The 17,175-nt window shown below is 45.9% G+C and overlaps 1 protein-coding gene across 6 annotated transcripts in view; it reads left to right on the plus strand.

Moving 5' to 3' along the window:
* Nucleotides 1-17,175, plus strand: part of PTPRU (protein tyrosine phosphatase receptor type U) — an 83,407-nt gene that overhangs the window by 24,920 nt on the left and 41,312 nt on the right. For all 6 annotated transcript variants that reach the window (XM_080654176.1, XM_080654177.1, XM_080654178.1 and 3 more), the window contains exons 8-10: nt 11,792-12,100; nt 16,224-16,333; nt 16,669-16,870. In XM_080654176.1, coding sequence (XP_080510302.1) covers nt 11,792-12,100; nt 16,224-16,333; nt 16,669-16,870 — 621 coding nt within the window. The remainder of the gene's footprint in view (nt 1-11,791; nt 12,101-16,223; nt 16,334-16,668; nt 16,871-17,175) is intronic.

Genomic DNA, 17,175 nt, shown 5'->3' on the forward strand with positions numbered 1-17,175 from the left:
GGTCAGTGTACTCCCACAGGGGGAGCGCTGCTCAGCCAGAAGCCGGAAGCCGTGCTAAGGAGCAGCGAGCAGGCAGGTGGTAAGGAGTGAGAGAAGGCGCAGGCTGGGCTGAGAGAGGGCGCAGGCTGGGCTGAGGCACCTGCCCCCCCAGTGCAGAATTTTGTGCACTGGGCCTCTAGTTCTTTATATATTATAGATGCTAAACCTTTATCAGATATATTTGCAAACATTTTCTTCCATTCTGTGGGTTGTCTTTTGAAGCACAAAAGTTTTTAATTCTGATGAAGCCCAATTTATGTATTTTTTCTTTTGTTGCTTGTGCTTCTTTTGGTATTTTTATTTTATTTTATTTTATTTTATTTAATAAATTTTTATTGTTCAGATTATTACAATTGTTTCTCCTTTTTCCCCCCATAGCTCCCCTCCACCCGGTTCCCACCCCACCCTTTGCCCTTACCTCCCCCCACACTGTCCTCATCCATAGGTGTACGATTTTTGTCCAGTCTTTTCCTGCACTCCCCATACCCCTTTCACCCTGAGAATTATTAGTCCACTCCCTTTCTATGCCTCTGATTCTATTATATTCACCAGTTTACTCTGTTCCTCAGATTTTTAATTCACTTGATTTTTAGGTTCACTTGTCGATAGATATGTATTTGTTGTTCATAATTTTTCTCTTTACTTTTTTCTTCTTCCTCTTCTTAAAGAATACCTTTCAGCATTTCATATAATACTGGTTTGGTGGTGATGAAGTCCTTTAGCTTTTTCTTATCTGTGAAGCTCTTTATCTGACCTTCCATTCTGAATAATAGCTTTGCTGGGTAGAGTAGTCTTGGTTGTAGGTTCTTGCTATTCATCACTTTGAATATTTCTTGCCACTCCCTTCTGGCCTGCATAGTTTCTGTTGAGAAATCAGCTGACAATTGTATGGGTGCTCCCTTGTAGGTAATTAACTGTTTTTCTCTTGCTGCTTTTAATATTCTCTCTTTGTCTTTTGCTCTTGGCATTTTAATTATGATGTGTCTTGGTGTGGTCCTCTTTGGATTCCTTTTGTTTGGGGTTCTGTGCGCTTCCTGGACTTGTAAGTCTATTTCTTTCACCAGGTGGGGGAAGTTTTCTGTCATTATTTCTTCCAATAGGTTTTCAGTATCTTGCTCTCTCTCTTCTTCTGGCACCCCCATAATTCTGATGTTGGTACGCTTGAAGTTGTCCCAGAGTCTTCTTACACTATCTTCAACTTTTTGGATTCTTTTTTCTTTTTTTTGCTTTTCTGGTTGAGTGTTTTTTGCTTCTTTGTATTTCAAATCTTTGACTTGATTCTTGTGTTCCTCTAGTCTGCTGATGGGTCTCTGTATAATATTTTTTATTTCAGTCAGTGTATGTTTAATTTCTAGTTGGTCCTTTTTCATATCTTCGAGGGTCTTGTTATATTTATCGGCCTTTTCTAGGATATTCTTGAAAAGCCTTATAACCGTGGTTTTGAATTCTATATCCAGTCGTTTGTTTTCCTCCATTTCTTTCGTTTGTGATCTGTTTCTTCGTCTCCCCATTTTTCACTGCTTCCCTGAGTTGGTAGGGTAGGTTTGTGTGCTACGTTTCCTATATGGCCCAGTAGGTCGGCCTCCCCAGTTAACCTGAGGTGGACACTCTTGGTGCACCCCTTTGTGGACTGTGTGTACAGCCTTGTTGTAGTTAAGTCTTGATTGTTGTTGGTATCACTGGGAGGAATTGACCTGCAGGCCAGTTGGCTGTGAGGATCAGCTGTGTCTACACTGGGAGATTTTCGGTGCTGGAGACAGCCTTATAGGATTAGCCTTGCCAGATTGCAAAAGCCTCTCTGCTCAGCTTGGAAGGGGTGGAGTCTCAGGGCGGAGCAGACAGTCTTGGCTTCCTGTCAGCCCTGCCCTTGCGTGCGAGTCTCCAGACCTCTGCCTTCCGTGGTTCCCGAGTTTCCCCCTTACAGTCCAGATTTCTCCCGTAAGAGCGTGGGTCCCCAGGGGCTCGCCCGGAACTGCGGTTCAGTGCAGTCAGAAGCCTCCGACTCCCCTCCGCCAGGGACAGCCTGTGGTAACCTCTGCAGTCAGTCCTTGTGCGCACTTGCGCCTCCAGACCCCTGCCGCCGCGGCTCCCCTGAGTCTCCGAGTTTCTGAGTCTCCGTGTGCCTTTCTCTCCACCCGACGACAGTCCAGACTCCCCCTGTATGAGCCTGGGTCCACAGGGTTTTGCCCGGAACTGAGGTTCAGTGCAGTCAGAACTGGGGTTCAGTGCAGTCGGGGGCTTCTTTCCCCCTCCCACCAGAGAAAGCCAGCCAGGCACTCCGCTGCCCTTCCTCTCTGCGCGCATGTGTCTCCGTACCTCAGCTCTTTGCCGCTCCTTCTCCGTGAGCTTTCCTCTTTCCTTCTAGTTGTAGAATTTCCACTCAGCCAGCTTTCCTGTGGTTCTGGATGGTGTTCGTTCTGTCTTTTAGTTGTAGTTTTGAAATTGTTGTGCGGGCAGCAGTTTAGGTACTTAGCTATGCCGCCATCTTGGTTTCTCCGTTGTATTTTTTATATTTTATTGATTTTTTACAGAAAGGAAGTGAGAGGGATAGAGAGTTAGAAACATTGATGAGAGAGAAACATTGATCAGCTGCCTCCTGCACACCCCCTACTGGGGATATGACCACAACCAAGGTACATACCCTTGGGCGGAATCGAACCTGGGACCCTTGAGTCCGCAGGCAAATGCTCGATTCACTGAGCCAAACCGGTTAGGGCTGTTGCTTGTGCTTTTGATGTCCCATCTAAACAACAACAACAACAACAACAAACTACTGCCTAACCTAATAGATTTACCTCTATTTTTTCTAAGAGTTTTGTAGTTTTAGCTCTTACATTTAGGCCCTTGATCCATTTTGAGTTCATTTTTGTATATGGTGTGAGGTAAGGGTCCAGCCTTATTCTTTTGCATGTGGATGTACAGTTGTCCCAACACTATTTATTTATTATTTAATTTATTTACTTTAGAAAATGACTTTAGCAGTTTTTATATATGTTTTTTTTAAAAAATATATTTTATTGATTTTTTTACGGAGAGAAAGGGAGAGGGATAGAGAGTTAGAAACATCAATGAGAGAGAAACATCGATCAGCTGCCTCCTGCACACTCCCTACTGGGTATGTGCCCGCAACCAAGGTACATGCCCTTGACCGGAATCGAACCTGGGACCCTTGAGTCTGCAGGCTGACGCTCTATCCACTGAGCCAAACTGGCCAGGGCTGTTTTTATTGATTTTAGAGAGAGATAAAGGAAGAGGGAGAGAGAGTGAAAAATCAGTGAGAAAGAGAGAGACATCTATCAGCTGCCTCCTGCGCACCCCCTACTGAAGTTTGAGCCCGAAACCTAGGCATGTGCCCTGACCAGGAATTTAGCCTCTTGGTGCACAGATGATGCTCAACTAACTGAGCCACACCAGCTAGGGGCCCAGCACCACGTATTGAAAAGATGATTCTTTCCCCATTGAATTGTCTAGGCATTGAGATTTTTTTGTTTGTTTTGTTTTTGTTTTTTTTGTTCAATAGAATTCCCTGGAGATTCATCCAAGTTGTTTATTCTTTTTTATTGCTGAGTAGTATTCTATGATATGGATATACCACACTTTGTTTAACCTTTCACGGGTTGAAGGACATCTGGACTGGTACCACTTTTTGTCTATTACAAGTAAAGCTGCTATGAGCATTTGTGTATAGGTTTTTCATGAACATAAACTTTAATTTTTCTGGGATAAATGCCCAAGGACTCTGCTAATGGGTCATATGGTAAGGGCATATTTAGTTTTATCAGAAATTGCCAGAATGCCTGTATATTTTATATTTTCACCAGCAATGTATGACTGATTCATTTTTTTGCATCCTTGCCAAAATTTGGTGGTGTCATAATTTTTGTTATTTTAGCCATTTTGAGAGGTGTATAGTAATATGCCATCCTGGTCTTAATTTGCATTTCCTTAATGCCTAGTGATGTTGAACGTCTTATATATATATATATATATATATATATATATATATATATATATATATATATATATATATCTTTATCTTTATTGATTTCAGAGAGGAAGGGAGAAGGGGAGAGAGATAGAAACATCAATGATGAGAGAGAATCATTGATCGGCTGCCTCCTGCACGCCCCCCACTGGGGATTGAGCCCACAACCCAGGCATGTGCCCTTGGCCAGAATCGAACCTGGAACCCTTGAGTCCGCAGGCTGATGCTCTATCCACTGAGCCAAGCTGGCCAGGACTGAACATCTTTTCATGTGCTGTTTGCCATCTGCATTCCTCTTCGGTGAATTTTTTGTGTCGTTGCCCATTTTCTGAGTGGATTATTCATATTTTACTGTTGAGTTTTGATAGGTATTTACACATTCTACTTACTAGTCTTTTTGTTGGATATGTAGTTTGGAAATACTTTTCTCCCAGCTTTTTTTTTTTTTTTTTAAATGTATTTTATTGATTTTTTACAGAGAGGAAAGGAGAGGGATAGAGAGTTAGAAACATCGATCAGCTGCCTCCTGCACACTCCCTACTGGGGATGTGCCCGCAACCAAGGTACATGCCCTTGACCGGAATCGAACCTGGGACCCTTGAGTCTGCAGGCCGATGCTCTATCCACTGAGCCAAACCGGTTAGGGCTCTCCCAGCTTTTAACTTGTCTTTTTATCCTCTTTACCTGGTCTGTCACAGGACAACCACTTTTAATTTTGATGAGGCCAATTTATAAAAATTTTCTTTTATTAATTGTGCTTTTGATGTCAAGTTTAAGAACTCCTTGCCTAACCCTAGATTCCAAAGATTTTCTCCTGTGTTTTCCCCCTAAAAGTGTAAAAATAGTGTGTTTTTTAAAAAAAAATATATTTTTATTGATTTCAGAGAGGAAGGGAGAGGGAGAGAGAGATAGAAATATCAATGATGAGAATCACTGATTGGCTGCCTCCTGCACGCCCCCTACTGGGGATCGAGCCCACAACCCTTGACTGGAATTGAACGTAGGACCCTTTGGTCCACAGGCTGATGCCCTATCTCCTGAGCCAAATCGGCTAGGGCTAAAATAATTTTACTTTTTACACTTATGGTATGTCCACGATCCATTTTGAGTTAATCTTTGGATAAGGTACAAGGTTTAGGTTGAGGTTTATTTGTTTATTTTTGCCATTCATATTCTTGTGTTTTTAAAAGCCGATCTGGGAATCATCTAAAATCCAATTTAATGCTACATTTGGGGAGACCCTTTGGTGGTGGGCCGGAGTATTCCAGTGGGAATTACTTTCTAGCTGAGGGATCTGGGTCAGGTTACTTAGCCTCTTGGAACTTTAGTCCCCTTGTTTTATAAAACGGGAATAATTTTACCATACAGAGTGTGAAGATTCATTCAAAAAATGGTTATTGAGTGCCTATTATGTGTCAGGTACTATTATAGCTGTGAGGGGTATAGGACTGGGACCAAGACAGACAAAGATTACTAGCATGAGAGTTCTTCTGCATGTGGAACTCACATTTTGGTGGGAGGAGACAGTAAGCAACGAAACACATAGTTTGTCAAATGATAATAAGTGCTAGGGAGGTGTGTGTGGCAGGAGGAGGATTGTTATTTTAAAAAGGCTCAAGAGTCTAGTTTACTGAGAAGGTGACATTTTAGCAGAGACCGGAAGGAGGTGAGGACTGGGCCATGCAGGAAGCTGGAGGCATTGCGGGGGGAAGGAGCATTCCAGGCTGACCGAGAATAGTAAGCTCAGTCTAGGCTGGAGCATGCTTGGCATGTGTGAGGAGCAGCAAGGAGACCAGTGTGGCTGCAGGCTAGTGAGTGAGGGGGCGAGGGCAGGAGAGAAGGTCATGACCACATTGGGGATGTGGGACTCAGGGCCATTTCACTTTGAGTGAGCTGGGGAGCCACTGTGGGGTCTGGAGAGCAGTAGTGACCTTATCTGCTTTGTTTAAAGGGATGATTCTGGCCCTTTTGTGGAGCAGAGACTCTAGGAGGGGAAGGGGACCGAGGAGGGACCAGTGAGGAGGCTACGGCAGCAGTCAGCTGAGAGATGGCGGAGGCTGAGAGCTGGGAGGAAGGGTGGAGGTGGTGAAAAGTGGTTAGAGCCTGGGTTTATGCTGAAGGTAGAGCTAACTGCGCTTGCGGACGGATTGGAAACGCATCGAGAGAGAAGGGAAGGGAGAGAAGTCAGGGATGGCTCCAAGGTGTTTTGTTTGAGCAGCTGGAAGGATGGAATTGTCATTTCCTGTGAAGGAGCAGACTTGGGGAGGAGCAGCTGTGATGGGGGTTCATAGATCAGGAGTTCTGTGTGGGAACTGTTGATTTAGTCGGCCAGTGGAGATATCCATCAGGCAGATGGATTTATGAGTGTGGAGTTCAGGGAAGTGGTTCGGGCCGCAGATACAAATGTGAATTTCGTCGGTATAGACGTGGTGTAGATGGTATTTAAAGCCATGCAATTGGATGAGGTCTTCTATGCTGGTGGTTCCCGACCAGGGATGATTTGTCTCCCAGGAGACATTGGCAGTGTCTGGAGACATATTGGGTGTCACAACTGGGGTTGGGGTGCTGATGGCATGAAAGGGGGAGGCAGCAGGGGAAGCTGCTAAACATCCTACAATGCACAAACAGCTCCCCACAGCAAAGAATTGTCTAGTCCAAAATGTCGATAATGCCGAGGCTGAGAACCCCTGACTTCGCCCTTAGATTTTTAGGAAATAAGTGTAGATGGAAGGGAGGACTTGTGAAGCCTGAGCACGGGCCCTCCAGTGTTTTGAATGCGATGCAGGTAATTGCATACAAATGCATTAAGTGCATGGGAAATACTAGTAGAGTGCCTACCTCCCAGGAAGCACTCAGTCATTTTATGGCGTTTTGAACTCTTCAGAGCCAGTTCTGTCAGGTACTCAGAATAAACGAAATCAGAACTAGGGGTCCATAGAGAATCTACCCTCAGTGTACAGATGGGGAACTGAAACCCCGAGAGGGGCAGGCACTTGCCTGTGATCAGACGGTGGGTTAACACACCAGGTTTCTGCCTGGCCGGCATGGCTCAGTGGTTGAGCGTCGACGTTTGATGTGAACCAGGAGGTCGTGGTTTGATTCCTGGTCAGGACACGTGCACGGATTGCGGGTTCGATCCCCAGTGAGGGGTGGCAGGAGGCAGCCGATCAGTGATTCTTTCTCATCCTTGATGTTTCTATCTTTCCCTCTCCCTTCCTCTCTGAAATAAAAAAATAAAAGAAACCAGGTTCCCTGGTGACGGCTGATAATCCCATTTTACAGATGAGTAAATTGAGATTTGGAGATTTAGTCACTTGCCCAAATCTACACAGTGAGTCCATAGTAGAGTCAGAACCAAAGTTCGAATGCACTGATTTCCAATCCGCTGTTTGAAACAACAACAAAACAGCTGCCGTCATGGGCTGAGTGCCCACTTTGTGCCAGGTACTGCTAAACACTTTCCACAGGTTGGCCAGGATGGAAGCTCGGGCAGGACCCAAACAGCTCATCCTGCCCCTTTAAATTACATGTTTCTTGTTGTTGACATAACCACCCCCTCCGTGCTTAGGTGCCTGGGCCAGGGGTTGTTTTGTTGTTGGCCAGCTGTGTTGTCATCTCCTCCATCCCCTGACACTCCCCTCCCACAGTATTATTTGCCATAAAAACAATAATATGATGTCAGGAGAAGGCATCTTTAAAAATCGCTCTAAATCTCAGCATCCTAGCCCAACAGCTGTTTTAGTTTTTCTGTCTTCTTCAAATCTCTGCCCATATGTCTACAGTACACATTTTTATACCCTTGTCATTGGGTTGTAGAAGGCATTTGTATTCTGCTTCCTTTGCTTGATGTTGTTACATGGGTTATGTTGTTTATAATTATGTTTATGGGCTGTAGAACTCTGCTGAGTGTCTCCATATTGCTGGACTATTTGTTTCTAGATTCCTGTTATTATAAATAATACTACATTGAAACAGTGCTTAGTGCGCTTTATTTCCTTCCCCAGTTTTCTTTAGGATAAATAGATTGGAGTGGTCTAAGAAAGGGCTTTGGCATATGTTGCTTTATTTTAATTTAAAAAAAAGTATATTTTTATTGATTTCAGAGAAGAAGGGAGAGGGAGAGAGAGAGAGAAACATCAATGATGAGAGAGAATCATTGACCAGCTGCTTCCTGCACACCCCACACTGGGGATTGAGCCCATACCCAGGCATGTGCCCTGCCTGGGAATTGAACCATGCGTGACCTCCTGGTTCATAGGTTGATGCTCAACCACTGAGCCACGATGGCCAGGCGACATATATTGCTTTAAAAAATGGTGGTGCTAATTTATACTGCTACCAGTATCTCACCTTAGTGCATACATATTCGTTCATGAATATGGGCTGGGCAGTTTGACCCATCTTATGTAATTCTCACACTTGCTCTTCAAAAAGTAGGTGTTAGCTCCATTTTTTTTTTTTTTTTCAGTCAAGGACCACATGTTCAAAGAGTTGAGTCACCTGCCTGAAGCTACAGAACTAATAAGGGGTAGATCAGGATTTGAAGTTTGGAGCACTGGACCCCACTCCAGAGTCCCTTCCACCAGAAACAGCGGAATGGCTCAGGCTTATTGTACCCTCATGAGTATTATTAAAATAAACGCATTGGGACTAATTTAACAGATGTTAACCGTTAGCCTTGTTGTTTTAATGTGCATTTTGACCCTTGATCTCTGAGTAGCCTGTAGCCCTGTGGAATTTAGAGGGATGGGGCTTTGAGGGCCCCATGTTCTGTTTTGCCAACGTGTGCTGGCAGCTGAAGAGAGAGTGTCTGGGTGCCAGATGGTTTTTGGAAACACAGAGAGACTCATGAATTCACACCCCTCAATCAACATATCAGTCTCTAGTCAACAAACTATTTGAGCCTCTGGATCTGCCCAGATTTGATCAGGGTGGCGGGTGCAGAGAAAAGTGAGCTTTCTTTTCAAAGACCCCTCAGTGGAGCGAGGTAGGCGGGGGGCTAACACAGCTGGTGGAGAATGAGATGCCCCAGTGGGAGGGTGGACGTTTCATCCTCCAAGTTAGAGGTTGCTATTTTGTGCCCTGCAAAGTGGCCTTAAAGAACCTGAGCAGGTCGCCAGCGCTTAAAAATCTGGAGGATTCACATACAAACCTAAATTTCTGGCTTCTCTTTAAAAAAAAAAAAAAAAAAAAGGGAGGATCTGGCAACCCTGAGCCTGTGGTCCTGCCTGGCAACTTCGCCTGGAGCTGGGCGGCAGCTGCCCTTTCTGGATGGGACGCTTATTGCCCTGTTTGTCATAGTCCCGGTTTGTGTCACCAGTTTACACTGAGGTCCCAATCCCTTCTCTGAATCTGCAGGAGGGCAAAGGCAGCGGGAGGATGGGAAAGAATGCGAGGCAGGTACTCCCAGGGGTAGGGGTGGTGTGACTAGAGCTGCAGGGACCAAGACCTGCTCTCATTAGTGCAAATAAAGCAGGGTCCTTTGGCTCCCATAGACGCCTGGGGACAGTACACTTGGGACCGCCAGGACCAGAGCCCGAAAGTCAGGGAATACAGCTACAACCTCTGAACAAGAGAGCGGAGTGAGTATACACAGAGTCCGCCCCCTCCACCCCAGGCATGTAAGAATGATGGGTTAAAACAAAACCACACAGGAAAACATTAGGAAAATCTATGTGGGCCAGGAACGGGGAAGAAAATTTAAGTGTAGGACGTGGGCTTGCAGCCAGCAGCCCGCAGGTCGCAGCGAGCAGTGGGAGCCAGCCCTTTCATGTCCTTGGCGGATGGGGTAGGGTCTCCTGTGCTTGTGGGGAGAAGGGAACCAGACGGTAAGAAGTCAGAGGTGGGCCTTGCTCCTGGCAGGTGCTGCACTATCTCTTTGGAGGCCAGATGTGTGACTGAAGACACGCCGTTTGCCTGTGGCTCAAGGAAGAAAGGAGAGCGCCAGGGTGGGAACAGAAAGTGTGATGGCGCTGTGCTTGGGGCCAGCCTCTAACGCTGTACCACCCGGGTGTCTGAGTAAAGAGCAACCTGGGGTGATGTTTCCCTTGGCATCTTCTTTGTAAAGTACATCCTGAGCACATTAATCATATCACAAATGATGATAGGGACACTGGATCCTTGTAAGAGGCCAGGCAGCAGTACCCTCACCTGTTCCATAAGGTGTGTCCTGAGGTCCTCTGACTGGGGACACTTTGCAGGTACTCACAGAACTTGAAGGTATTGAAACTACATTTCACAGAACCAGGGTGCAAGAGAGAAAAGGATCCTTGCAAGTAATCTTGGCCTCTTTGCTCATTTTACAGGCGAGGAAATGGAGGCCCAGAGATTTGCCTGAGATCACACAGCTGGTTAATGCCAATGCAGGACTGGGGGGCTGAGCCCCTGGGTTCCATCCTGGCTTCACTTCAGAAGCCTCAGTTGTTGCTTTTTTTAAAGATTTTAAAATAGATTTTTAGAGAGACAGGAAGGGAGAGGGAGAGAGGGGGAAAAACATTGATGTGAGAGCAGAACATCGATTGGCTGCCTCCTGCACAACCCCCATCAGGGACTGAGCCCACAACCTGGCATGTGCCTGACTGGGAAGTGAACCAGCAACCAGCTGAGCCACGCCAGCCAAGGCGAGAAGCCTCAGTACTTTAACGTATAAAATGGGGACAACTTTCTGGCCCCACAGAATCATCAAGAAGCTGTACCATTTCCAGGTCTTTAGGACAGGGCTAATAATAGCACCTGCCTATTGGATTATAGTGAGGATTAAATGAAATAAAGCATTTTAAAGGCTCTCAAACAATGCCTGGCATATACAAAGCCCCCAGTAAATGTTAACTGTCATTATTATTATTATCCTTACATTGTATTTCCCTTTTTGCTTTGGCAGCCAGGGAACTCACCACCCAATTTGAATCTTATATTTAGGATCTTCCCCCCTCCCCCTCCTCCCCAGGACTTAATGGCATGCATTTCTGTTTCCCCAACATTCTCTGGCTTTATTTAACTGTTTGGCTCTCATTTCCTTTATCATCTGATTTCTAAATAGTAGTGTATCATATGTTTCAGAACAACTTGGAATTAATCATGTAAGAAAAATATAGCAATAGGTTGATTCAGACTGGCCTGATGTGGTCCAGGAATTAGGAGGTGAACTGTGTTATTATTATTATTTTTAAAAAATATATTTTATTGATTTTTTTACAGAGAGGAAGGGAGAGGGATAGAGAGTTAGAAACATCGATCAGCTGCCTCCTGCACACCCCTTACTGGGGATGTGCCCGCAACGAAGGTACATGCCCTTGACTGGAATCGAACCTGGGACCTTTCAGTCTGCGGGCTGATGCTCTATCCACTGAGCCAAACCGGTTTCGGCTGAACTGTGTTATCAAAACAAAAGTATAGCTAATCGTTTGTAGGACCTATTGTGTATCAGCTTTTGTTGCATGTACTTGGCATGCATTACCTTAAACTTCACAACCATTCTATGAGGTAGGGCTTATTATTATCTCATTCTGAAGCTGAGGAAACTAAGGTTCAGATAGGTGAATTTGGAGCATCTCAGCCAGTGGTTGCCAGCTGCAAGAGGCAGATCCAGGATTTGGATGTGGCCCCACCTGACTCCAGAACACACACTCCTACTTCTAGGGGGTCCCTTGAGCTCTTGGGGACAAAGGAGGGATGATTTCAGTCAGCTGACTGAGATGTTTTCTCACTGATTTATCTTCCTCTTCTCTCCCCATTTCCTCTGCCTTCTCTGTTTTCCGGCGGTTCCAGAGCCCATGCGGGCCCCCAAAGGCCTGGCTTTCGCTGAGATCCAGGCCCGCCAGCTGACCCTGCAGTGGGAACCACTGGGCTACAATGTGACGCGTTGCCACACCTACACCGTGTCCCTGTGCTATCACTACATCCTGGGCAGCAGCCACAACCAGACGGTGCAGGAGTGTGTGAAGATGGAGCGGGGTGTCAGCCGCTACACCATCAAGAACCTGCTGCCCTACCGGAATGTTCACGTGCGCCTCGTGCTCACTAATCCCGAGGGGCGCAAAGAGGGCAAGGAGGTCACCTTCCAGACGGACGAGGACGGTAAGATCCCCAGCCCTGATCCCCGGGCCCTCAGTGCCTCCTACAGACACCCCATGTCTGAGACTGGAATGCATATAGGACATTTGTTTTGCTTAGGATTAAACCAACTCTATAACAACAAAGTCACGATAGCTAATACTTATTCTCTGGAAGCCTTTGGGTTAATTGGTATAATTTCTTCCTTAAATGTTTGGAAGAATTCAGCAGTGAAGCCATTGGAGTTTTCTTTGTGGCAGTGTTTTTACATAACAGGGTTTTTTTTTGTTTGTTTGTATGTTAATCCTCACCCGAGGATATTTTTCCATTGATTTTTAGAGAGAGTGGAAGGGAGGGGTAGAGACAGACAGAAACACAGGTGTGAGAGAGACACATTGATTGGTTGCTTCCCGAACCAGGGCAGGGGATTGAGCCTGCAACTGAGGTACGGTGCTCTGGACCAGAATCAAGCCTGGGACCCTTCAGTCCATGGGCAGATGCTCTATCCACTGAGCCAAACTGGCCAGGGCCACAGTTTTAATTTTAAAAATAGATTTTGGAATATTCAGATATTTTTTTATATTAGTTTTGGTGTACTGTGTTTTAAGGTATTTGTTCATTTTACCTAAATTGTCAAATTTCTTGTTATACGTTGATTATAATATTCTCTTATTACATTTATTTGATGTCTGCAGGGTCTATGTGATATCGGTAATCCGTGTCTTCTCTCTTAGGAGGTGAACTGTGTTATTAAAATCATACCTAATATTTTGTAGGGCCTATTTCCTATTAGCTGTTGTCTCACATACTATGCACACATTATCTTAAATTTCACAACCATCCTAGGAGGAGGGTCTATTATTATCTCATTTTGAAGCTGAGGACACTAAGGCTCAGAGAGGTGTATCGACTCAGCCAGTGTTTCCAGCAAATGTAGAGAAGGAAAAACTGAACTTTTTTTTTTCTTCCCTCCTTAGTGTCGTTGACTGGGGCCCTATAAATTGGACTGAGAACGGACAGATTAACAAGGGAAAACTGGCGTTTATTACCATGTGCCTTGCACCTACGTGTGGGAGTGCGTGCTCAGTGATGAGTAACTCAAAGGGGTGGTTAGAACTTGGGCTTATATGGCATCTTCACAAAAGAACAATGAATTTTTAGAGAAGTGACAAGACAAAGGAAAAGGACCTTGTTAGGACCAGCAAATTATGCGAAGGCAAAAATACGGGGAAACTAGAGAAGGGCTAGTTAGTAAAGTTTGTGTAGATTCTTCTGGTCTAGAGTTGTCTCACTGATTAACTTCTTTCCTTCTGGGTAGAGAGGGGAGGGGGGCACCTTTACAAATTTATGTTCTTCTTTTAGGCACATAGGGGAGGGCAGGGAACTTTTCTTGTATAGTCCTTACTTAACATCGTTGATAAGATCTTGGAAACTGTGACTTTAAGTGAAACAACCTGTAACACAACCAATTTTATCAGAGGCTTGATTGATATAAACCAAGTTTAAGTTCCTGTGGCATATTTCCGGTTAATGACCCCAAACACTTCTAATGTTAAACATTCAAATAAATGTCAGCTATACATACATTTTAAAAAGATGATTAAAAACAAGTAAGATAATCATTTTTCAACCCACTTACTCCAGTTCAGGGTCGAGGGAGCTGGAACTCAGGCCCAAGTCAGGAGCCCACCCTGGACAGGACGCCCTTCCATCGCAGGGCACGTCACATGCACTCACTGGGACCATTTAGACACAGCACTCACCTCACACACACATCTCGGGGACATGGGAAGACACTGGAATACCCACAGGAAACCCACAAGGACGTGGGGAGAACAAACTCCACCAAGACAGTGGCCCCGGCCAGGAATCCATCATTTTTTCCCTGATCAGCATTATAACGAACAATGTTGAATGAAAGGACCTGCTGTATCTATTTCTCCTCAATTCCCCTCTCAATTCAGCTCCAAATAATCCAAAGTGGCATATTTCGGGGTGCCATACTCTGCTACCCTGCACAAACAACCTCAAGTTCAACATCAGATTACTCTGTTCTTAAAATCTTTAGACCTCTGCCCTTCTCCCTGCAAGGCATATTGTTGTGGCGTCACCCCATTCTGACCAGGCCTCACTTGGGCTGCTCGGCCTTCTTCCTTCTTTCTCTGCCCCTCTCCTTCCCCTCCCTCCAGTAACTGCTCATTATTTAACATTTTATGCTTTTCATGTAAGTACTAGAGGCCCAGTGCACGAAATTCGTGCACTCAGGGGGGTCCCTCAGCTCGGGCTGCGCCCTCTCACAGTCCGGGAGCCCTCGGGGGATGTCTGACTGCCGCGGAGGCCGAAGAGGCTCCCGCCACCACCTCTGCGCTCGCCAGCAGTGAGCCTGGCTTCTGTGGGAGCCCACTGACCACCAGGGGGCAGCTCCTGCATTGAGTGTCTGCCCTCTGATGGTCAGTGTGTGTCATAGCGACTGCTCATTCTGCTGTTCGGTCGATTTGCATATTAGCCTTTTATTATATAGGATTACTATAATACTTACAGGACATACGCTACTATCAAGTGGTCAGCTCAGTGAATTCTCACAGACTAGACACATCAGGATAACCCACACCCAGACCAAGAAATAGCATCACCGGCTCCCGGGAGCCCCTCCCACTCACAACCTCCTAAGAGTAACCATCATCCCGACCTGTAATGCCATAGATTAAATTCTGCTTGGTTCTGAATTTCATATCAGTGGAATCATACAGTGTGTATTCTTTTTTTTTTTTTACTGTAAAAAGACTGGCTTCTTTCTCTCAACCTTTTGCTTGAGAGATTCAGCCATGTTGCATGTACAGTTTTATAGAATTTGTTCTCATTGATGAATAGACCATTATGTGAAGACTAGAGGCCCGGTGCATGAAATTCTTGCATGGGTAGGGTCCCTAGGCATGGCCAGTGATCAGGACCGATTGGGGCCTTCTGGCTGCCAGCTGGGGGCTTCCTTCATTCTGCACCACCCCCTGGTGGTCAGCACACATCATAGCGAGTGATCGAACTCCTTGTCTCCGGTAGAACTCCCGAGGGGACAGTTTGCTTATTAGGCTTTTATATATATAGATACCACATTTATTTATCCTGTTTACTATTGTTGGGCATTTCAGTTGTTTCCAGTGTTCAGCTATTTTAAATTGTGCTGTAAAGAAAAATCCTTGTAGTTTTTTTGGAGTAGTTTTACACGTTTCTGATGGTGTGTCCATCATAGGTAGCTAGATCCAGTTTCCCCAAGTGGTTGCATCAATGTATACTCCCACTAGCAGTTGTGTGAAAATGCCCGTTGCGCTGCATCCTCACCAACACTTGGAATTGTCTTTTGCATTGTATCATTTTGGCGGGTGGGGGGTGGTGTTGCCTTGGCAACTGCTCATTTTCACACAGAGCACTTTGGCTTTCATAGATTATTGTCTTGGTTTCTGCTTTCCCCTGCCCTAGGAGCTCAGCTTCCCCACAGTGGTTTATTAAGGTGTTTTTCCAAACAAAGACCATCCTCTTCCTAGAAGAAATTCCTGTGACTGCTGTTTAGATGATACATGTGAACAAGAGCAGACAAAACCAAACCAAACCATGCCCAAAAGGGTTTATGCTGAAATGTTAACAGTATTATTCTTTGGGTAATGGAACTGTAGGTGCCATTAATTTTCTTCATGCTATTTTGATTTTCTACATTGAACATATTGTTTGTGTAATTAGACATTTTTAGACAAGATTATATCTCTATCCATAATTCTGCCATTAATGCAATTGTTTTCATTTCTCTGGCAAATGTTTATATTTTCTGAAAACCACTTAACTGGGCCCAAATAGGACCATTCAAACATTCTTCTCGACTGAATGCAACCTGCACAGTAATGAAAATGCCAGCTACCCTTTTTTGGGTACTCAGGAATAGGTTGAACCGTAGGAAATTGCGGTAGGTACATTGCATCATTTAATTTTGGTGAGAGAGGAGTTATCATCACTCCATTTCACTGATGAGGAAACTGAGGGTTCAGAGAGGCTGAGTAATGCGAGCGTACCAGTTAGGAAATGGTAAGGCTGGAATATGAATTCAGGTATCTGGCTATGCAGCCAGCTTCCCCCTGCCCATGCCGCCTTTCCCTTGCAGTGCCTGGTGGGATTGCAGCCGAGTCCCTGACCTTCACTCCACTGGAGGACATGATCTTCCTCAAGTGGGAGGAGCCGCAGGAACCCAATGGCCTCATCACTCAGTATGAGGTGGGTTTGGACCCCATTATAGTGAGGGCCCCTGGTGGAAGGCGGGCACACAGCTTGGAGAGGGAGGTACAGGGTGGGGGGGACGGAAGTGATCATTGAGGTTCCTTCAGCTGTGATCAGAGTCTGTGCGTTACAGGGACAAGGGACCGGAAGGCAGGAGAAAGAGGTGAAGGTGCCCAGAGGCCTGGGCGAAGGGGCATGCACAGTCCCACTGAGCCTCTCCCTTGGCCCAGCCTTATCCCGAGCTCACCTGAACCATGATGGGTGGGAGGCTATGGGGCCAGTGATGCCCTTCCCTATTCCTGTGTCTGCCCACCTGCCCATCCTGCCCCCAGATCAGTTACCAGAGCATCGAGTCATCAGACCCGGTGGTGAACGTGCCAGGCCCACGACGTACCATCTCCAAGCTCCGCAATGAAACCTACCACGTCTTCTCCAACCTGCATCCAGGCACCACCTACCTCTTCTCCGTGCGAGCCCGCACGGGCAAAGGCTTCGGTCAGGCAGCACTGACCGAGATCACCACCAACATCTCAGGTAAGCTCCGGACCCTGGCCTGGCCCCTTTGGAGGAGACTCAGAATTCTGGGGTTCCATGGGCACCAAGGGGGTGTGGGGGAACCTCCTGGGGGTGGTTATAGTGGGCTCCTGCTGAGAGAAATGAACCATTTAGGGGGTTTGAGGTCAGGGAGAATTAAGTCAGAGGGCTCAGGAGGCAGTGGTTAATGGAATCAGAGGGCTAAGGTCAGGGGTCAGGGAAGCTCAAGTGAGAGAGAACAAGGAGCCTAAGGCTGAAGGGGAAGAGATCTAAGGACAGGGGTCCAGGAAGGTGGTGCTTACGTT

This window comes from Plecotus auritus, assembly GCF_963455305.1.
Source record: "Plecotus auritus genome assembly, chromosome: 2".
In the NCBI taxonomy this organism is placed as follows: Eukaryota; Metazoa; Chordata; class Mammalia; order Chiroptera; family Vespertilionidae; genus Plecotus; species Plecotus auritus.